This window comes from Festucalex cinctus, chromosome 2, assembly GCF_051991245.1.
Source record: "Festucalex cinctus isolate MCC-2025b chromosome 2, RoL_Fcin_1.0, whole genome shotgun sequence".
In the NCBI taxonomy this organism is placed as follows: Eukaryota; Metazoa; Chordata; class Actinopteri; order Syngnathiformes; family Syngnathidae; genus Festucalex; species Festucalex cinctus.
This window is the reverse complement of record NC_135412.1, coordinates 13,192,379-13,215,115: the sequence shown is the minus strand read 5'-3', so window position 1 is coordinate 13,215,115 and position 22,737 is coordinate 13,192,379. Positions and strand designations below refer to the sequence as shown.

Sequence of the window (22,737 nt, the reverse complement as noted above, 5' to 3'; positions counted from 1 at the left end):
TGGTAGCTTCCAGCGGTTTTTAGCTTTTAAACATGAATGTAATTTTGAGCTGTTCTATTACTATCTTTTGACAGTGTTTACTACTAAGCATGAATGTTTTCTAATCCATGATGATTAATCAGTGTTTAAAATTTGCATTTGCAATGATAATACTGTTGATTGATGCTCTTCTGTAGCTTTATAAAACTTATAGAAACATCATTCAGTACGGTGCACTAAACCACAGAAAATTACAACCAGAATAATAATCGTATTTTGAAATGTATACATTAATGCAGCTCTTTTTACATGTGCAAGTGTACCAAATGAAGTAACCTGTGAGTGTATGTGGAAGCAAAAGCGATGCACTCATGTGTTTTTGGTTCACAGCAGACAAACGTGATTCATGAGCGGGCAATGTGGTTCCAATGCGGAAAAATCAGCTGAAAATGCTCTCATGGGATAGTCCCGTAACTGTCATGAGAACATGTGTTTTTCCATATGCATTCACACATATTGACCAGCTACGTGGACATCGTGGGTTCACACATAAGTGTGTTATGGTTGAGACCTGAGGCTGTGTTTTATAGTCACGGGTTAAGAGTCAAGTTGATAGGTCATTTGTGGTTTTGCTCATGAGGGCACTGTTGATGTAGATGTAAAAAGGATACCAGTGCAAACAAACATTAAAGTTTCTTAGAGGCAATCACTTTAAATTCTGTTTATAAGTTGAATTATATCGTATTTTTCGGACTATAAGTCTCTCCAGAATTTAAATTTGTTCATTGAAAAAAGTAGCAAGAAGAAAAGGAAGAAGAAAACACAAGTCACAGTGGACTATAAGTTGGATTTTTTTGTGAACTTCATTTTATAAAATAAGACCAGTAGAGCTCAGATTCGCTCGCACCCACAATCCCCGTTCCTGAATCGTGAAGACGACAGTGAATGAGTTCCGCTTGAATTTGAAACTTCAGCTTCTTACTATGGAAGAGTTTTTCTTTTTAGCTTTAAATGGCTTACCTCTATTTCAATTCTGGGATCATTGTAGCCAATGGTAGAATACTTTTATTCTTATTATTGCAACTACGTCACATTTTTATTGTAGGCCTATGTCTTCAAACACAAATGAGAGCAGTTTGAGTTGAACTTTAGCAATACAAACTTTCTGCCCTGGGATGTGTGGTGTGTTTTTTTTGTTTTTGTTTTTTTTTAACTGCAGGATTAGATGACGGCTCTAGGTTCTGATTGTGGTTGTGGTGGTTAAAGGGCAAGCGTGGCCTCAATACTGAGACGCACTGAGACTGAGAGCCGTCTCCTGTGGTAGGATGCTGAATGTCAACACAGGAAGTGAGATCATCATGAAAGTCCCCCAAATTTAAATTGGGCTCTTACGTTGGTAGCGCCGGCCTATAAAGTTCCTGCCACCCACTCAGTCATCACAAATTGTAAAATTAACACACATATATGACTTTACTGGTAAGTGTTGGGTTAGATTTAACATTAACTCAAATATGTTCTGTGTATTTTCCTCAACACAATAGCTTATTCATGACACAACAGCCATCATGTTTTAACACAATAACGTAGCCAGTTAGATTAAATATCATGTTGTGTATTGTTTGGTAATTTAAGATAAAGTCGATAATGGACAAGAGGAGTAGAATCCAATTTTCTCAGTCCTTTTGTTTTTTTTTTAAGGGCTCAAAATAAATTAACTCATTTCCATGACATTGAGTCAGGGTTAAACAAATCTTCTAATCTTCCAAATTATACCATAATTGTTCAAATTAGAATTCCATAATCCACAGTTATTGTACAGTACAGCTCTCTGGATGTTTTTGAACGTGTTAAAAGTGTTTGAGATGTTTGTCACCAATTGAAGTTAAACCGACGTCGATGTGCCTGACGTGCTAACGCTAACATTTTTATGCGCACTTCATATTTTTTTCAGAACTCTATGAACCTGCCTCCAGACAAAGCCCGGCTCCTTAGGCAGTATGACAATGAGAAGAAGTGGGACCTGATTTGTGACCAGGTACATTGGACTTAACACATACACACGGCTTCAGTAGACTCAACTTAATGAACAAATAAAACCACATGCATTTATCTTGTTTGACACACAGGAAAGGTTTCAAGTGAAGAATCCGCCTCACACTTACATCCAGAAAATACGAGGCTACTTAGACCCCGGTGTCACCAGAAAGGTTGGGAACTCTTTCAACAACAAATCATCCAATCGGCTAGCTCGAAGTGTACATAAATTAACACTGCTTTCATTGTGTCTCTCAGAAGTTCCGCAGAAGGGTACAAGAGTCTACCAAAGTTTTAAGAGAGCTGGAGATATCTTTGAGGACAAACCACATTGGGTAAGTGTCCATTTTCCTGCTCCACATCTGTTTATTACTGTGTAAAGCTAAAGGAAAGCCGAGTATTGTTTCCCCTCTTTGCTCTCTCTGGTGCCCGGATCTCCCTCCCATTGTTTGAAGTTGCCAAGCTCTGCAGCTCCACTTCATAAGGCAGAGCCTCAGAATGCCCAGATGGTAGCCATTGTGTTGCCGCGTCCACTCCCCCATGAAGTGTTGAACAGGAAGCTTTGTTGTGTATGCCAGAAGGACAGGAAGACTGGCCGGTGAACCTTTGAAAATAGAAAAGCACACACAAGGATATTTTGGAAGTTTACACATTTTACTCTTATTAGTTTAGCCGTCATGTTCAACCATTTTAGCTCCATTTTTACCTTATTAAAATTATGTGCTGCAGTACCTGGCGGGCATCCGTCAATCATGGGCCATTATCACAAAAAAGTTGCCCACCTCTGTATTTCAAAGAACGACTACTATTTGTGAAAATTACTGGGTTATTTATAATAGCCATGCCAAAAGATGATTTGAGATCAAGTGTTTTAAGTTGTGAATCTTCAGGCATTTTTATTTATATAGCTTTTCATGCACAAGGCAAATCGATGTGCTTCACACAAGCAAATACACAACTCCCAAATACATTTACAAACAACAGCTAATGACATTCAGAAGTAAAGCAGGAAAAAAATAGAAGTATCTTGCCAAAATTAGTAAAAGAGTGTACAACATTAACAGACGGCTAAAAAACAACAACAAACATTTAAAAGTAAGAAAATAAAAGTAGGTTTATGTACAGTAATGTATTTAAAATCCTTTGCTCAAAGCCAAAGGTATGGGGGGATGCAACGTTTTTAACCTAAATTTGATAATATTGACACTCATGCTGATTTAATTTCTGTTGGCAGTTTAGTTCATTTATCTGCAGCATAACAGCGAAATGCTGCTTCACCGTGTTTGCTTTGAACTCTGGGCTCCTCTAATTCACCCGCATCTGCAAACATAAGAGCCATGCTGGCTTTTTATTCAGTCAGCATTTCTTAAATTAACATATTCAGGACCCAATGTTAAGGATAGGGAGGCTGCTCTGTATTTACTATAAATGTTATGGAGTTAGGAAAAACAGTGCCATCTGCTGGGATATTGCCCCTTTGCACTGTAGAGTTGCTGCTGAGATTCCAGAAGTAGAAAGATGGCTTCAAGTTTTCCAGAGCGTTTGTCTGACTAAAAGAAAAAAAGAAAAATGCTTTCAATGTGTTTCCCAGAAGAGGAATACGGTGGGATCGTTTTCGAATGGCGAGCGTGTGGATGGGCTTGTGTGCTTTATTGCCGTGTCTGAGTCTTATTCCTGACATGGCCAAAAAAAAATGTGAGCGAGCCGCCGCCGGGTGGAGGGAGAGTTGGTGTGCGAAGACGGGGTCAGAGGCAAAGAAGGGGGGCGTTTGTAGACAGGAAACCAATGATCATGCCCGCCTGCTCAACCCCCCCGTCCCCCCTTTCCTCTTCACCTAAACGGCTTTGTTCGTTTCCTCTGTTCCATCCCTCGCCTCCCTTTTCCTCGCCCGCCTTCCTTCCAGCACTCCTGCTTGCTTTCCTGTCTATCTCCAGCAATCATTCCAATATTTAGTTCTATTTTAGGGCATTTTTACACAAAATGCTTGCGTTTGAAGAAGAAAATCCTGAACTGAGTCCAGATACTCCTAACATATTCCCGTCACATTTTTTCCCGTCTATCTAGTGATCATTTCTTTGTTTTGTTTCCATAAATATGTGAGTTCAATTGGGTGGAAAGTGGAGACCTTGTCCTAGTTTGCTTTCCGTTCCATCTTTGCCAAGGTCTTCCTGTCAGGGAAGGGGAGACCCCCTTCAGAGCTGACGCAAAGGATAATACATTAGGACCACAAAAGGAATTGCTATTACTGGAAATGGCCACATAATCACATTTGAACCCTAATTATACATATTTAACTGGAGAAGAAGAGACTCAAAAGTTTGCATTCATGTTTTCTTCTGCACGTTTTAATGTTTGTCTCTTGATTTTTATGCCCTGCTGAACCTTCTGTGTTCCCTCCACGTCATAGGTGGGTCAGGGAGTTCCTCAACGATGAGAACAGAGGTCTTGACGTCTTGGTGGAGTACCTCTCCTTCGCCCAGTGTGCCGTCATGTGAGTATTTTTACACACGGCCGCGCCTCGTGATTTTTGCCATGAACTTTTCCTAAACTGGGTTGGGCTGCAGCCGCTGAGTAAGCACGTTACGTCCTGCAGGGCCTAATGAGCTGCTTTTGCATAAAAAAAAAAATGTGTGGTGGGCTTATTGCGTTCTTCGGATGTGTTTGTTTACCTTGATGCATACTTGGCAAGCTGAATGTAGACACACACTAAAGTACATTATGTGGACACAAGTATTGGGACACCTGGTCAGTACACTAACTGGAAAATTGCTCTTTACTCTTCTATGGGAAAATGATGATTGGATACAATCATTGTTAAAGTTCATTCTAAATGCTTGGGGGTTTTTTTCCGCCACACTAAGCTCATTCAACTATGTCCTTATATAATGTGGACTTGCATTGCTCACTGGGCCATATTCGTAGAATTGTCCAAATCACGAAAAGGGCCTCTTGGAAAGTCTCCTAACCTTTCCTCAATCTATTTGGAAAATGTCATCAACACCATGCCGTCATAACGCGATGGCGAGTATTGCTGTTGTAAGTCAGTTGTGTGAAACTTCCATTTTCTGAGGAAAGACTAAGAATATGTGCTCCTTTAATCCATGTGTGATTGTCAGGTTTATTTCAATTAGGTTGTCACCAACAATCTGGCCCCAGTAGTCTTTCCTAAATGTAAAGCTTTCTTTTTCTTATGAATTAAGTTATGGTTATGGTTATATCAGAATGTCGTCTAATTTTAACATTATACTGTAACTTACGACTCGTCGCTTATTATTTCTAGTTACTTTCCTTTGCTTCTTTACGTGAGCATTTCCACGTAGAGTTGGTAAATTTCATTGGGGGCCTGTTGTTGCTTTAAATATAGCTGCGGTAAACAATTATGAGTCATTTGTAAAGGTTGGTCAGGACTAACCTATAGAATGAAGGTGGCATTGAGGCACCTCTCCTAAGCATTTTTAGAATTTAAGCAACCTTGCCTCTAAGTTTGTGCTTTTCAGTTAGATTTTTGTTAGTAATACTCCTTGCGCACTGTTTGACAATGAGAGCAAACTGGGGTGGATGTGTAATTACACTATATTCTAGTGCGGCCAAAAAACAAAACAAAACAAAACAAAAAAAGCATGTTCCCTGGGTTGCATCACACTGCACCCAAGGGGTCCCGCCCCCCTTTTTAAGAAGGACTGCTCGAAGTACTTCTGGGCCATCTCGCTCAGATAAGAAAGGACATGAAAGCTTCTGAGCAAAGGCCACAATCCGAAGAGGCCCCAAGTTTTTCTCGTTAACACACTAACTGATGAACTAATTGGTTAAATTGTGTGTCCCAAGATTTTGTCCCAATGCTGTCATGTGTATTGTTTAAGCTTTACCTGAATGAGAGAACTCGTCTTTGCTGAGCTTTATCATGCACGTATAATGTTCTCGTGATGACCCCCTTTCTGCCTCGCTCACCTAACCGGCCCCCCTGCATCTTGTCTATACCCCCGCTGCGCCTCTGTCTGTCTGTCTGCCTGTGTGCGTGTGGCCCAGGTTGGATTTTGAGGGGCTGGAGAATGGGGAGGATGGCTTCATGGACAAGGCTAAATCTTGGAGCAGGTCCATAGAGGATTTGCATCATATGAGCACTCAGCCCTTCTGCAACACGCTGGTGCGGTCGGCCCGCCAGTCTGTCCTCCGGTATGTATCGCTGAGCTGGCTTCTGTCCGCTGTTACCTGTTAATGACTTGCTCTGCGAAACTAACGTGCGCTGTGAGCATGCATCAGCATGCTATTTTGTTGCACTGGTGCTGTCTGGGCTATGGAAAGGCCTTGCGTGGTCAGTTATATGAGTTTTGCATCACTGATAAAAGGTCCAGCTAAAGCATTACAATCCATCCATCCATCCATCCATCCATCTTCTTCCGCTTATCCGAGGTCGGGTCGCGGGGTCAGCAACTTTAGGAGGGAAACCCAGACCTCCCTCTCCATTAAAATATCATTTACAATTATTATTAAAGGGGAAGTCCATCCATCCATCCATCCATCCATCCATCCATACATACATACATACATACATTTTCTTATGAGCTTATTCCTCAACCCACATTTTTTTTCTTGGCAAACATATGTTCTATGCAGCCCCACTAGTGTAAATACGGTATTCTGGGTTAGTGGTATATAAGTTGAACAGTAAAATCCAGCAGTTTTCATCAGTATCAGAAGGCAGCTATTTTGCCACTTGCTGTCGAGTGAAAATGACCACAATTGCTCAGGTCTCAGATAACAACCAATCACAGCTCAGCTTCAGAAAACAGTCTCAGGGACAGTCGGGCACGCCGCAGAGCTCCGGCTACAGCAGCAGCTACGCGTACGCTCCCAGCTCCCTGGGAGGGGCCATGATTGATGGACAGTCCCCCTTTGCGCCGGCTGCCAACGAACCCCGAAACAAAGCGCCCGGAATGAACAGCCTGGACCAGGGCATGGCCGGCTTAATTGGTGGTTTTGAATTGGTTGTTGCCTGAGCCCTGAGCAACTGTGATGTCATTTTAGGGCGACAGCAAGTGGCAAAATGGCCGCCTCCTGAGATGAAATGGCTATATTTTGCTTTATGAGTCATATTCCACAAATGTGATATTAATCAGAATGGTATGTTTAGACTACTGAGGTCACATTTAACATATTATTGTCAAGAAATCTTGAATGTTTAGAATGTCCATATGTACCTAATGAAGTCGCTTTTAATTACAATATATTCGTAGTAAAGGATTTAAAAATGTGAAATAAAACTGAATCCGCCCGTATAGTGCACAAGCTGCTAATGTAATGTGCACATGCTGACTGTACGAGTCAGTTACATAATTACCAGACTTTCTGTTGACAGTGGCGAGGAAAGCAGGCATCTCCCATCATGCACTGGTAACCTCAAAAACCATCTCTGACTTTTAATTCTGCCAGACCTCATTCTCGCTCACGCCTCTCAGCACGTGACACACACAAGCGTCATGTGACTGGCAAAAATAAATGTGGAGGAATAAATCAGACATGCAGCGCTATGAAAAAGCATCTTTGAAGTGCTACATCGTGGCCGTGTGATAACTTTCACCATGTGTTGCAGTTACGGCTCAGTCTCCAGCAGCAAAACCATCAAGAACTCCCGACTTGTCAGCCAGAAGGATGACGTGCATGTGTGCATCATGTGCTTGAGAGCCATTATGAACTACCAGGTATCAAACAGTGACCCGAAGGCTCATATAGACATCGTTACTTATTTGTCAGTCATGACACGTGTATGTTTCCTGTTCTGTGATGTGTTGCATTTATACCCTGTTTTTGTCTCACCACATCCTGTTGTCTGTCTCTCCCCCTCTTCATGCAGTACGGCTTCAATATGGTCATGTCTCACGCTCATGCGGTCAATGAAATTGCTCTCAGTTTGAACAATAAGAGCTCACGGTAAGAACTGATTTGCAGACATCACCTTGGTGTGCTTGTATATAATACGACAAAACAAAGGCATATTTAGACATTTTTTATTTCCTCATCATTTTATTTAATGCTGTCAAAGTTAAAGCGTTAACTAATTAATTAATCACAAATAATTATCGCATTAATCATGTATTAACGCAGATTAATCACACTATTAATTTTGACCTCAGATGATCCTTTAGCTGACAGCAGATGGTAACGTTAAAGGTAGCACAGGTTGTGTTTGAGTAATAAACATAACTACATGCATTAAAGAGAGAGTTCAGATTTTTTGACATGAATCTTGTTGTTGGATAAGAGGAAAATAGTCCAGCAAGTTGGCTTGGGTCACGGAAATAAAGCGTTTTTCTTCGAAAAACAATTTGTGTTCAAAAGAGTGATACATTTTGCTCACTAAACTCTGAAAAAAAGTCAGACGCCATTACCGCCGGGCACTATTTTTCTGTTCGTTCGTATCACTGCGCGGCACCCCGCATGCAGCTGATAGACGCGCACTAATCTACAAGTTGTTTGCCTTTTCGAAGGCGGAAGGCGCACGGATCAGCTGTTTGCAGCGCGTCGATCAGCTGTCTACGGGGCGCCGCGCAGTGATACGAACATAAAAGTAGTGCCCGGCGGTAATGGCGTCTGACTTTTTTCAGAAAGGAATTTAGTGATGCAAATGTATCACTCTTTTGAACACTAATCGCTTTATTTAGGTGACCCAGCCAACTTGTTGGACTATTTTCCTCTCGAACCAACACCGGACCAGAACTCGTGTCACAGAACGCTGTCAGGGGTAAGTCAGTGATGATCGCACACACTGGAGGTGAGGATGAAATAGAGATTTATGTCAAAAATTCCGAACTATGCCAAATGTCCAAAGAATAAACACATAACAGGTGCTCGACAAATTTGGCGGGCAAAAAATGTTGAGCAATTAATTGTGATTAATCAAAATTCTAAGATGTTATTAATCTGATTTAAAAAAAAAATCATTTGACAGCTAGTGCAATCTCACAACTGGCAACACAGTCACTATCCTGCTCATTTGGAATCAAATACAGTCAGTAGTGAACAACAATGTGTAATATTGACGACATAGGTTAATTTAATAATTTTATGTTGTGACACTGTAGTATATATCTAACCAAATTGTTTTCCAAGGTGAAAAATGTTGCAGCTGTTCCACTATTTATGGCAAATATCAATTTACAGAAAGTGTTTTATAAGTAAGGATTTTTCTGCATTGGACTGTTAGCTTTACAAGTTCAGTTCCTATTTCCAAGATTTGCCCCTGGGGGAGAAGCAGCAACCTGTTCATATGATATGCCTCCCTTTCTCCATGGTCCTCACGTTTTGTCTGAAGTAGGAATCAGAAAGCGTCCAAGCAGACAGCCAGTGAAATGTTTACTAAAGGGAGATTAGTGCTGAAAAGTCAGTCAGTGCTTGATCACTTCACAAGACCAGCACTCGGCTTACAATCATACACCACATGAGATTGACACACATTTATTCCTGTAGTCTAGGATGAATTTTCCTGCTTTACAAATTTGAAACTGAGATTTGGTGCTTGTTTTTTGAAATTCTGTGTTGTCCTAATGGGTGCCCCCCCCACTTTCAGGACAAAAGCTTTGGTCCTCGAGCTGCTGGCTGCCGTCTGCCTCGTTCGAGGAGGTCACGAGATCATCCTGTCAGCGTTTGACAACTTCAAAGAGGTGCCCAAAGCCCGACTCGATGCAATTTGAGCTATCTTATTATTTGTTTCAGTCAAAAAGTTGACCTGGTTAGTCCTGTTGATGAAATGCAAAGGAAATAGACTTAAAACAGCAAATGTAGCCAAATATCATTGAAGTCCAAGCTTATTTTTGATGTTTAGAATGACCTCGCTGTCTTGTACATTTGAGTAATCGGTTGTTACACATCAGTTGATCATTTTAAGAAAAGGCTAGTGAATGGCACCACATAGCCAAGATGCACGGAGGCCTGCAGGGCCAGCATGGAGGGATGAAAGTTGAGTCGTCACCTCCGCAGAGGGTGGAAGGGAAGATCAGTGGCGACCTGTCAGAGGTCATTTGTCTCATTAGGACACCAGATGCGCGACAACCTTGAACAATAATACGGATCAACTCCCTGATGGTAGACTAGTAACTACAAATTCAGATTGAGCGTCTTCCTGCTCAGACATCTAAATATCAAAACAAGGGAAAAACGGCAGAAAGAGAAAATGAGCCCACTCATCAAAAGAAGAAATTTTTTTTAAATTGTGGTATTTTGCAAGAGTTTAAATTTTTCTGAGCATTTTCAAGAAGCTATCCTTCCACTGGTAGTTCATAACGGCCGTTCATTTTTATTTGATTAAGCCCTAAAAAAAATAGCAAAAGAATTTACTGGGAAAACATGCCATTGTTTGTTTATACTTTTCAAGGGTATTTTTGGCCAGAATATTTGTGCCCCCTATTATTTTTGCCTTGCTATGACTGGTGAGAAATTGTAAAACACTTCGCAGCTTCTCAGACGGGTAACTGATGTTAAAATGTTTTTAATGTGTTGATTGATGATAAGTAAACATTAGAAAGTAAAATTGCTTTCACCAATCAATTCCTTTAGCAAAAAAAATAATTTAAATTGAATTGTGTTGATAAAAATACAATCGAAAATGTGTAGTGAACTGTAGGGCAAATAAGAAAATTATGCATAGTCATGCGTCAGCTTTTCCATATAAAATACTGTATATATGGTTCTTGGTGAAGTTGTGCAGATTTCCTTGGCAATATTTGTTCTCCATGTGCAGATTGGCCTCTAATTTATTATGTTCAGTGTCATATGACAACCTAATCACGATTAGAATACAAATCATTTGATATTAGAAAGGTAAGACTTTGGCTTTTTTAGGTGTGTAAGGAGAAGCATCGTTTCGAGCGGCTGATGGAATTCTTCCGCAGTGAGGAGGGAAACATCGACTTCATGGTAAGACCCGCTTTGCATTCTTTTAATTTTGCTGTGCCTGGCATCAAAACGTGTATTTGTTCGGGATGCAGGTCGCTTGCATGCAGTTCATCAACATTGTGGTCCACTCAGTGGAGGACATGAACTTCCGAGTCCACCTGCAGTTTGAATTCACCAAGCTAGGACTGGACGACTATCTGGAGGTAAACGATCGGAGCAGATAACGCGAAGACGATGCGCTCAGTTCAGTATCACTAACGATGTGATGTGGTTTACCACCCTCAGAAATGTAAACACACCGAGAGTGACAAGCTGTCGGTGCAGATCCAGGCCTACCTGGACAACGTGTTCGACGTGGGTGGTCTGCTGGAAGATGCCGAGACCAAGAATGCAGCACTGGAAAAGGTGGAGGAACTGGAGGAGCACCTGTCTCATGTAAGTGCGCCGACCGGTCGAAACCACCAACGAGCTAGGATCATTTCGGCTGCGTGTGCACCAGGGTTATTATAGTTTTGGAATTTTTCATTTTGGTTTGGACTTTTGTTTGTTAAATTTAGTTAGATTTAATTAGTTTTCAGGATGGTTCTATTTAGTAAATGCTTTGTTTTAGTTTAATTTTAGTTTCAGTATTAGTTTTAGTTAGTTTTTTATTTTATTTATTTTTTTATGTGGATTACTTGTGCGCAATATTTAAAATGTCACCTGAAGGTGCTTTTCTATTGGCTGCTGCTAGATAACGTCACTTTCCATCGTCCTTAATCCGGTTAATCTCAAAATAAATCTACTTGATATAACATTTAAAATCACCCCCAAAGGCTCATGCATTAAATTAATTACCAAAGACTAAAACGAAGGACATTTTTGCTATAATTATAGTTAGTTTCGTTAGTTTTTTAAACATAAAATGTAGTTTCAGTTAGTTTTTGTTTTTTAAAAAGCATTTTCGTTTTTATTTTATTTCATTAACGAAATTGTTCTATGAATTTTAGTTTTTTCGTTAGTTTTAGTTAACTAAAATAACCTTGCTGTGCACGTACAGTATGCAACATAACTGCTCCAACGCTGTAATTATCATGCACAGTGTTTTGGTTTTGTAAGTGGTTTACGTAATCATGGAGTGGAGAAGTTTGGAAAATATGATGCACGTTACAATCCTAATATTGTTCTCATGTTGGCTCCGTCCATCTTTGCATCCCACACTGCCTTGCAAAGTCCGTCTACACATGGAAAAGGTCGTGGGCAGCCCTGACATCATTGGAGGAATTTCATAACAAACTCTGCTCTCAGGGGTCCGGAATGATGAGGGAGAACGAGGCTGAATTCCAGCGCAACATGTGCAGTCTTTTCATATTCAAAATAAAAAGCTGCGTCACCCGCTTGCTGCATCATGCTGCTGGCTGGATGGATCATATTTCTCATTGATGATGCTCAGTGTGAACGGGAGCGTGGGAGGGATAGATGATGCTGCAGCTGCTGCCGTGAATGTAGAATTCACCTCCTCGTATTTTTTCTCAGGTGACCGAGAAGCTTCTGGAAGTTGAGAATGAAACGATGATGAAAGTGGCTGACTTGGAAAAGATGCTCCTCCAAAAGGATAAAGATCTCCAAGCGATACGGGTAAGCTGGAGGTCATATTGACGGAAGTTTAATGCTCATAGGTTAAAAGGCTCAAGTAGCATAGATCGTTTTCAGAAGCATTTCACTAAATCAGTGCGATAGCAAATGAGGTCGGCAGGAAGCAGGATGTTTTTTCAGCTTGTCAAGTCACCGTCCTGCGCTCTACGTCGCCCCCCTGTGACTGCTCAGGAGACGTACGAGTCGACCAACACGCAGGTCAACACCCTGAGGAGGGTGCTCAAGGAGAAGGACGCCGCCTTCCAGAGGCACTTCAACATCGAGAGGCGTCTGCTGGAGCTGGAGCAGCAAGGCAGCATCCGCCTGCACAAGAAGCCCGACGGCGACATCGCCATCGAGCCGCTCTCCCTCGGGGGCGCGGCAGGCCTTGGCATCGACATCGGAACGCTACCTTTGGGTTCGGTGCCGGCGATATCGGAACCAGGGGCGCTCGATCCCAGCTTGCCCCCAGCCAGTGAAGCTCCACCCCCACCACCTCCGCCACCTCCACCGCCTCCTCCACTTCCTTCTAACACAAGTGAGCAGACACACAACTTTTTTCACATATTTACAAGCAGGGTGGTCGTCTTTTAGTTCCATTTTTATTTCAGCTGCCAAAATGAAAAAGTTAACTGGAGATACATTTTTAATTTATTAAAGCATTTAAAAAAAAAAAAACTCAGTTAACTTGGTGTGCAGCCAAACTTGGAGGATTGTCGGGCGGGAAGATGAAAAAATATGGACTTTGGATAGTTTTACATTCTGATTTACTTGCTTGATGCTTGTTGGAGAACTCTAAAGTAATTTGTGCACTCTTCAGAGCCAAATTCAAATAGCATATTCATAGCTAAATTCCTTACTCAAGTTATGGAGTGTGGTGCTCGTGAGTAGAAGTAAAATGAATTGAATTCTTAAAATAAAAAAATAATAAAACAAAAAATAAAATAAAATAATAAATTAAAAATGAAAACTATTGTTTGTTTGAGGCCATTTTGGTTGTTTTGTTTAGCAGTTGTATTTTACAGTACAAAGTATTCCATTCAAGGCTCAGAGAAAGTTTTTGATTCTAAATATACTTTCTAGTTGATTATTATTATTTTATATTTATTCCAAGATTTTACTCAGGTAAATGTTACAAGCTTTGAAGAAAAATGTATGAGTAGAAAAATGTGATTAATCGTGATTAATCATAGAAAATTGTGATTAATTAGTTAAAAAAAAACGTAATCGTTTGACAAAAAAAATAAATGAATAATGTATTTCAACTCAAGGTGTCAGTCTGTGGAACAATTTGGATTGTAAAACAAAATCTTCTCAGTCTGTATTTTTAAAAAATTGTGTAAAAGCACAATTACTGCAAAAAAAAAAAATATATATATATATATAATATATATATCAAAAGGACATGCAGTTGAATTATTTTTTTTATTATTTTGTAGTATTGTTACACTGAAAGCGTCAATTGACCGCTCGCTGTCATTCATTTTTTGTTGATTTTTTATTTTATTTATTTTTTTATCAGGGGCAGACATAAGTTTTACTTCTATCTGTCCCCTTTCGTTTCTTTTACTTTAAAGTGTGAAATAAAAAAATGAATAATTGACGGCACTAGTAAAAAAACATTTGATTTTTCCACCTGTTTTGAAACCTCATCGACTGCAGGCCTGTGTGCACCCACTCCACCACCACCACCCCCTCTTCCTCCTCTGGCTCCTCCTCTGCCTGAAGCTTCTCCTTCGGTCATCCTGAGTGTGGGTCTCTCAGGTAAGAACACGTCCTACTACTGTTTATTGCAACTAGTGGAGCGAAACTCAACACGTTTATGCTTTCTTGCAGCTATTAGAATCAAGAAGCCCATCAAGACTAAGTTCCGCTTGCCTGTGTTTAACTGGACCGCCTTAAAACCCAATCAGATCAACGGCACCGTTTTTAATGAGATTGATGATGAACGGGTGCTGGAGGTATCTCAAGCGGCTCATCTTCCTTCAAATTCATTCATTATGTCTTTCAATTCAGAGGGTGGAGTTAATTTTGTGAACGATCACCTGTGTGCAGGAACTGGATTTGGAGAGGTTTGAGGAGCTGTTTAAAACGCGTGCACAGGGTCCTCTTGTGGATCTGTCATGCACAAAGAGCAAAGTTGCTCAGAAAGCGATGAACAAAGTTACGCTGCTGGACGCCAATCGCTCCAAGAACTTGGCCATCACTCTGAGGAAGGCAAACAAGTCCACAGAGGAAATCTGCAAAGCAATAGAGAAGTATTCAACAATTCTTTTTTTTTGTTCTTAGAAAGAGCCTGTCAAGTGAATTCAGAGATTTGTTTCCAAATTAATTTGATAACTTCATTATTTTTCATATAATTAATACCTTTAAAAAGTGATTTTGCCACTTGCTGTCGACTGAAGATGACATCACCTGTTTTCTGAGTTTGGTCAGAAAACTGAGCCATGATTGGTCGTTACCTGTTTCCTGAGCACAGGTGATGTCATTCGACAGCAAGTGGTAAAATCTATTTTTAAACTTTTTAATTGTTCATTAAAAATAATGAAGTTATCATGTTAATTATAGACAAAATATTATCTTCTTACTTTTGAAAATGGCTCAATGAGTCAAGTATCCCTTTAAGTTAGCTAGCTAGCTTTGCCTGCATCCTGAAAATGCATCTTTACTTTGCATAGACTGGGATTAGAGTGCCTCGTTGTCATGGCATGGAAAATCCCCATGACAACCTGGTGAGATATATTCCGGGATTTAAGGCTCAAACATTTAATTAGTTATGTGTAGACAGACAAAGTAGCATCAATTTGTGTAGCGCGTAGTATAGATTTTATTAATTAAAAATTGACGGGGCTTCCAAACACTCTTCTGTCTTGTGTATTAAATATAGACATTTTTATTGTCACTATACTTTTATAAAAAAAAAAATAGTGCTGTCAAAATTCAAGCTCTACATTTTACTGCAGTTAACTGCAACGTTAAGGCAGTTAAAACTTTAACTCAGGAGTTAAAGCTTTAACTTTGACAGCACAAAAAATGTTGAATCAGATATAAATGGACTTTTCTACCATTCCACCCAACACCATTTTCGAATGTCTGCCTAGATTTGACCTGAAGGCCTTACCGGTGGACTTTGTGGAGTGTCTGATGCGCTTCCTGCCCACGGAAGCAGAGGTGAAGGTGCTTCGTCAGTACGAGCGGGAGCGGCGTCCGCTGGACCAGCTGGCCGAGGAGGACCGCTTCATGCTGTTGTTCAGCAAGATCGAGAGGCTCACGCAGAGGATGAACATCATCACCTTCGTCGGGAACTTCGCCGACAACATCAGCATGCTCACGCCGCAACTCAACGCGATCATCGCCGCTTCCGGCTCGGTCAAATCCTCGCCAAAGTTAAAAAGAATGCTCGAGGTTTGTTTTCCACTATTGTTGAGTCGTTTTGAATGTGGATGTACATTAACTCTTCTGATCGACTTTCAGATCATCTTAGCCTTGGGCAACTATATGAATAGCAGCAAGCGAGGCTGCGTTTATGGCTTCAAATTGCAAAGTCTTGATCTGGTGAGTCACACAGCCAACATTTATGGGCACTTGTGCTCATTCATCATCTTCCTACACAGTTTACGGCTGCGGGATCGCTTTGATTCATTTCTTTTGCGGCACAGCTGTTGGACACCAAGTCTACAGACAGGAAAATGACACTGCTCCACTACATAGCTCTCATTGTGAAGGAGAAATATGTGGAGTTGGCCAACTTCTACAATGAACTGCACTTTGTGGATAAAGCCGCAGCAGGTGAGTGCATATTCTGTCAAAGCAAACACTTGTGATAGGATGAGAAAGACAGCAAGTTGTTTGTTGTTGGTGTTTGACCAAACATGTATATGAGAAGTCCCGCAGGTCATTCTACATCCACAAAAATTATTAGCTCTCCTCATGTAATATTATAGCACTGTATAAAACTAGTTTAAGCATAACTAAGCCATGTGTGCCATCTAGTGGTGAGTGGTAGTATTACATTTTAAAGCTACAGTCGCTGCATATTGGTATAGTTCGACAGCTGCAAATTTGCATATTCGCTGATTTTTTTTATTTATTTTAATTTTTAAAAAATATATTGTGTTTTTTGTTTTTGTTTCAGTTATTCTGGGATTATTTTTCCCCATTAACCCCCAGTTTCATGGAAAAAAAATAGATTGAATGTTTATCAGTATTTTTTTGAATAATTTTTTGTTGTAAAGCAAAAAAATAATAATTCCCGCCACAAAACTTTTTATTTTTTTATTTTTTTTATAAATTAATCCAAGGGTGCGGTACGGTTGATGAGCAGTTAGCACCTCCGCTTCCCAGTTCTGAGGACTCGGGTTCGAGTCCAGGCTCCGCCCTTCCTGGGTGGAGTTTGCATGTTCTCCCCGTGCCCGCGTAGGTCTCCTCCCACATGCCAAAGACATGCATGGCAGGTTAATTGGGTGCTCCAAATTGTCCCTAGGTGTGATTGTGAGTGTGGATGGTTGTTCGTTTCTGTGTGCCCTGCGATTGGCTGGCAACCAGTCCAGGGTGTCCCCCGCCTACTGCCCAAAGCCAGCTGAGATAGGCTCCAGCACCCCCGCCACCCTTGGGAAGAATAAGCGGTGAAGAAAATGGATGGATGGATAATCCAGGGGTGAGTCACTGTGTGGTCAGGGACTGCCAGTTGCCCATCACTACCTTACATAAAGCTTTATAATGGATTCATTTAGTTTAATGTGATACTGTCATGCCAGTTAAAATGTTTCAGACGTGACTTATTTCCTTGACTGTGCACAAAGTGTCGCTGGAAAATGTTCTGCTGGATGTGCGAGAGCTGGGAAAAGGCATGGAGCTGATCCGGAGAGAATGTAGTCTTCATGACCACTCGGTCCTTAAGGGCTTTGTCCAGGCGAGTGACGCCCAGCTGGAGAAGCTGCAAAGGGATGCTAAGACAGCAGAGGTAGGAGACGCTGACACAAAAAATAGCTCAGCAACCTACATACATAGGCTAGATTTACACTTAAAAAAAAAAAAAAATCAAGTGTCAATATTAGGCAGCAACAACACAGACATTTTATTTACCTTAAAAACGATCTGTAATGCTATTTTTTTTCTTTTTGCCATATTTTGGTGATGTCTAGTTCAACATGATAGATCCAATATGGCCATTTCATTTGCAGACATATTGGTAGAAGATCATATATTTTTTCATGTTTGTTAAAATAGTTCTGTTTATCCCATTTCATGCATTGTTTTCTCTCTTTCCGCTGCCATGATGACACATACCAATTTTGCCACTTGGGAGCCAAACAATTGAAATTGTGTCACCAATGTAGCATAACTCTAACCTTACACACAACTAATCATGACTTGATGCTCACATTTATCCATCGCTTGTACCGTTGTCATTCCCCTTCTAGGAAGCCTTCAATAATGTGGTGAACTACTTCGGCGAGAGCGCGAAGACAACTCCACCGTCTGTGTTCTTCCCAGTGTTTGTGCGCTTTATCAAGGCCTACAAGGTGACACTACACACAAGTAGCATCTGTCTTAAACCCCCCCCGCACTCACACAATGCAGATTTCAGGAAGTTCCCCGGACAGAGGGGGCAGAATTTTGGCCGGCCCGGTGCCACAGGACGTGGCGCGCAGTCTGAGGCCAAATAACAGGAAAGGCCAGCTGGGTCTGACTGTTGAGCTGCAGCTGCGGTGTTTAGACTGCTTCTTCCCTCTCGTCCACGCCTCCCCTGCAGTCGTGCACGGCTTTGCGCTGCCCCACCACACAGCACACTTCCTGAGATTGTTCTCACACCAGATTTATGGCATCTTCGTACGGAAATGTGCAGACAAGGACGTGTGTGTGTACATGGGTCTGATAAAGCAATAGTCTTTTCTTGTCTTCTTGCTTTGTGCAACATTATGCAGGGGCCTTAATAACAAACAAATGACTTTCACATTGTTTAGTTGTTTACCAATACGTTGCCCTAGGCAGAGCCTATGGGTTATAAAAAAAATAAATAATAATAATAATAATAAAACCACTAATTTAGGCTGCATTTCATACACAACGTAACTCAATATACGTCACATACTGGTTCAATCTTCATTCAATCTCAACTCCAGCAGTCAAAAACATAAATTGAATTTATAGGTGTTTGATAAGGGTTACCGCTATAATAATCCCTGATCTTTAAGGTATTTTACCTGAACATTTTACATATGCATTTGCCTATGCAATCATACAAAGAATTTCAGTCAAACCCAAACATCTGAAAAAATCAAGATTTAAAATAATCCATTCTTAACTGTAATTAAAAGTACAACATTTAAAATCAGTTATAAATAGAATTAAACAGATTTAAAAGCAAAGGGGAAGGGGGTTGGGGTGCGTATTATACACAAATACAGAAAACCAGTTTTTAAGGGTTATTTATTTATATATTTATTTATTTATGTATTTAGGGATGGGTATGTGGGGGTTGAATTTTCGGGGTTGATTTAAATGGTTTTATTTCGTATTACTGTACGTAAATATGTAAAAAATAAAAAAAAAAATAAAAAAATGAAACCAATACCTGTCAAAACCAAACTAAAATGAAGCATTTTCCAAAAAAAAAAAAAACATTAATGAAAACATCCATCCATCCATTTTCTGAATCACTTAACCTACTGAATTAAAAAAATAATAATAATAAAACAAAGTCCAAAATGAAATAAAAGCTCATAATGAAAATTTCAAAACTATTATAACCCTGCCCTGACCGGACTTTGACAATAGGATGTTAGCCTTAATCCTTACTGGCCACCGACAAAGTTCACCCACTCTATGAAAGAGTTTCATGTTAGAATGTCACAAAACAGTACAAAAGATTATATACATACACTGTATAAAAAAGCATATCCCAAGAATACAGTCGTACAGAACAATAGCCATGTGAATATAACAATTTTAAGACTAACATTACTATCCAGACAGAAAAAAAAGATGCTGTAAGCACGTACTATTTTAAATACAGATGTATGAGTGAGAAACAAAAAGGACATAAAAACCAAATAGAGTAGAGACATCCAGTACAGGCAATGGTTGCCCTGCGATGACACCAGTTAAGAAACGTGGAAATGAATTCATTTGAAATAGTGCTGTCTTTTCCTTTTTCCGAAAGAAAAGGAAGCACTTTTTCACCTCGCCTTGACTCAGTGACAATTTTCCACGATGGTTAGGTAAGGGAAGGTCGTATAAAGGTTAGACGTTTTGACTTTCCGAAGTGGCATTTTGTTTATTTCCTGTTCCAAAAAAAGCCCCGCGACCGCATTGACTTTTATTTGACTTTCTTGTTGCTGATAGCTGATCTTTTCCTCATCTCATCAGGATGCCGTGGAGGACAACGAACAAAGGAAAAAGCAGGAGGAAGCCATGAGAGTAAAGTTGCTGGCTCAAGAGGCTAAACAGCATGACCCGAAGGTGTGGTCCAAGTGCGCGGCTAAACCAAGCATTGTGCCGGGTCCAAACGGCAGACGGAAGCACTCCAAACACATTCTGCCGCTTGTGTTTCAGGTCCAGGCCCAAAAGAAGAGGCACCAGCAACAGGAGCTGATCGCAGAGCTGCGCAAGCGGCAGGCCAAAGACCACCGGCCCGTGTACGAGGGCAAGGACGGCACCATTGAGGACATCATCACAGGTGGGCCAGACTGCACCTCTCCGAGGTCCCGCCGCCGGCCCGGGACCACCGTGGTCATTCACTGTTCATCTCCTTTGAACTGCACCTTGTGCTATGTGGTGCACACGCCCTCACATCTGGAAGCCAACACGTAGCGGTTTTTCCGTGACGTGACATCTGCACTTGTGCAACCGAGCTGTTTGAGCTCAAGTGGGAGAGGTTTGATACTTCAGTGGCTTTGTTTAGCTACATCAGAGTAATAAGAAAATATAAACATCTCTCCGGATAAGTCACCAATGATACAACTCTTGAATTAAAGAATGTGCAGGTGTACTGAATGTTATGGACATTGAGTGTTAAATTGCGGAACATAAAGTAAATATAAAAAGTCTACACACCTCTATTCAAATGTCAGGTTTTTCTGACAAAGAGAAATAATTTTAAAACTTTCCACCATAATTGTGTTTATTTTAGAGGGGATAAGTAAAGATAAGCAATTGAGATTGTGGTTGCACAAGTGTGCACAACTGCACACCCTAACTACTGTGCTAGCTCTGGCAGCACATTAAAAAGATTACTCTGGCCAACTGTTATAAATGGGACGTGCATTGTTCATGTTCATGTTCATTGTATGTTTAAACTCATGTAAAGTGAGAGTCAGCACACAACATTAACCCAAAATAAAGTTCAGATCTTTGAGTAGGTGTTTCATGACATTTTAGTTGTGACTTTCATCTTACATCGCAAGCCATGCCGAGTTTTGTGGTATCAGATCGATTATTTTCATTCAGTACAAGGCTAACCAATAACTTGCAAAGCATTAAGATAAAAATACCATGAAACTCAGTGATACAGTCATCAAGTGAAGAAAAAAAAAAGTTAAGAAAGCCAACTAGAACATCAGAGTTTTATTTGGGGTTAAGCAGTGACACTTTAAATGGCGGCGTTTGTCCAGACTCCTGTTTAACATGAGTTTGAATGTGAATGCTTACTTCTTAACACCGCCACATCCCCATATAAGAGGGTGTGCACACTTGTGCAACCACATCTTTTCAGCTGTTTATTTCAATTATTTTTCACTTGTGTTATGCAGGTTGTTAACATGTTTTGAAATGATTTTATGGTCTCATAGAACAGGGGTGTGTAGACTTTTTGAACCACTATAATCGGCCCTCTTTACAGCTAGTTGAAGTGGAGCCTCAGGGTTAACGTGTACACTAACTGTTGTTTTCTTTTAATCATTGCTTCAAATGTAAATAAGTGATGCTGGAATTAACGAACCTTTCCGTTCAGTGAAGGAAAACTTTTGCATTCTCCATCCAGCCAATACACAGCTGTCATGACAGTCTCCTTAATGCTGTGTGAATGTGTTCCAGTGTTTGGCCCTCCCTGCTGATAAAGAAATGTTCTCTCTCCCCCCCCACCTCCCTCCTCCTCCCCCTCCCTCCCCCTCAGTACTGAAGAGCGTGCCCTTCACAGCCCGCACGGCTAAACGCGGCTCACGGTTCTTCTGTGAAGCCAACCTCTGCGACGACGCCAACTGCTAGCCCCTCCCCCTTTAACGCCAAGGTTGTCCAGGTGTCTCTCGTATGCATCCCCCCCTCCCCCACCCACCTCACCCCATCTCCACTTTGCATGCAGCATGATCCCCATCACTCCATCCCACAGGCAGCAGTGTGCACTAACTTGGGCCGCCATTTTGTTTGTGTTTGACATGAAAGACTCGTTATCTGGTAATAACGAGTCAGCCAAACCTCTTTAGGGAGCGCAAAGTGTCAACATGTACAAAATATGCTGATACACTCCAAGTACAAGCAAAGATAAGACTTCCACTCGGGAAGTACTGAGTGGAAGCTTCCCGCATGGAAAGTAAACGGCTACATTAACATGATGAAGAGGTTTGGCTAATTTAGAGGTTTTACCCACAATGCTTTGTTCCATGAGACTAACGTGTTTGGTGTTGGTTTCCCCGCTAACGTGACTCTTCCTTCCTCAACCACACATTGTTTGTCGTCTCCCCTTCCAGCTGAAAAGAAGATTTTTGACAGTATTTCCTAAGCCAGGGTAAGGAAGGTAGCCAGGCTGAAGCTGCCCCGCCCGCCCCGTCTGTGCCGCTGCTTCAGCAAACTCAGTCAAACTCACATTACACAACTCAAGTAAACAAAAATAGTAGACATTTTATGACACAAAAATGGCCACCCATCAAAAGGGTTTTCAGAACCAATGCACCTCCATGCCGTTCTCCACAATCATCATCATCATCATCATCATCATCATCATCCTCACCCACTCCTTTATGTTGCATGCCGTCAGCGTTCATTCAACTCTGTCAGCAAACCACGTTTTGTCTCATGTTCATTGTTGCCCGCGGCGTGCTGTCTCGTCAACAGGCTCTAATGGCACAACATACAGATATGTCCACTGCAATGGACACAACTTTTTAGGTACACCTGAACGTTTTAATGAGATTAGTACAAGAGTACTGTATTTTTTTCCATGTATTTATTTATTTATTTTTTTATTTATCTATTTTTACTTGTTTGTTTATTTATTATTTATTT

At 40.9% G+C, this 22,737-nt stretch overlaps 1 protein-coding gene across 5 annotated transcripts in view; it reads left to right on the top strand.

Annotated features, from left to right (window-relative positions):
* The window catches only part of fmnl3 (formin-like 3), a 37,265-nt gene that overhangs the window by 12,960 nt on the left and 1,568 nt on the right, over window positions 1-22,737 (top strand). The window contains exons 2-26 of one of the 5 annotated variants that reach the window (XR_013282322.1): window positions 1,931-2,014; window positions 2,106-2,186; window positions 2,272-2,348; window positions 4,421-4,504; window positions 6,040-6,186; window positions 7,604-7,712; window positions 7,865-7,941; window positions 9,578-9,671; window positions 10,849-10,923; window positions 10,995-11,105; window positions 11,188-11,337; window positions 12,418-12,519; window positions 12,709-13,054; window positions 14,179-14,280; window positions 14,353-14,477; window positions 14,572-14,774; window positions 15,618-15,921; window positions 15,991-16,071; window positions 16,176-16,305; window positions 17,319-17,479; window positions 17,940-18,041; window positions 19,888-19,980; window positions 20,074-20,197; window positions 21,632-21,745; window positions 22,203-22,240. Coding sequence is in view for 4 of the 5 variants with exons in the window: in XM_077512955.1 (XP_077369081.1) it covers window positions 1,931-2,014; window positions 2,106-2,186; window positions 2,272-2,348; window positions 4,421-4,504; window positions 6,040-6,186; window positions 7,604-7,712; window positions 7,865-7,941; window positions 9,578-9,671; window positions 10,849-10,923; window positions 10,995-11,105; window positions 11,188-11,337; window positions 12,418-12,519; window positions 12,709-13,054; window positions 14,179-14,280; window positions 14,353-14,477; window positions 14,572-14,774; window positions 15,618-15,921; window positions 15,991-16,071; window positions 16,176-16,305; window positions 17,319-17,479; window positions 17,940-18,041; window positions 19,888-19,980; window positions 20,074-20,197; window positions 21,632-21,723 (3,054 nt within the window). In the remaining variant the exon portion in view is untranslated. Of the gene's footprint in view, window positions 1-1,930; window positions 2,015-2,105; window positions 2,187-2,271; window positions 2,349-4,420; window positions 4,505-6,039; window positions 6,187-7,603; window positions 7,713-7,864; window positions 7,942-9,577; window positions 9,672-10,848; window positions 10,924-10,994; window positions 11,106-11,187; window positions 11,338-12,417; window positions 12,520-12,708; window positions 13,055-14,178; window positions 14,281-14,352; window positions 14,478-14,571; window positions 14,775-15,617; window positions 15,922-15,990; window positions 16,072-16,175; window positions 16,306-17,318; window positions 17,480-17,939; window positions 18,042-19,887; window positions 19,981-20,073; window positions 20,198-21,631; window positions 21,755-22,202; window positions 22,241-22,737 lie in introns of all 5 variants that reach the window. The other 4 variants (XM_077512958.1, XM_077512955.1, XM_077512956.1 and 1 more) reach the window with 4 other exon arrangements.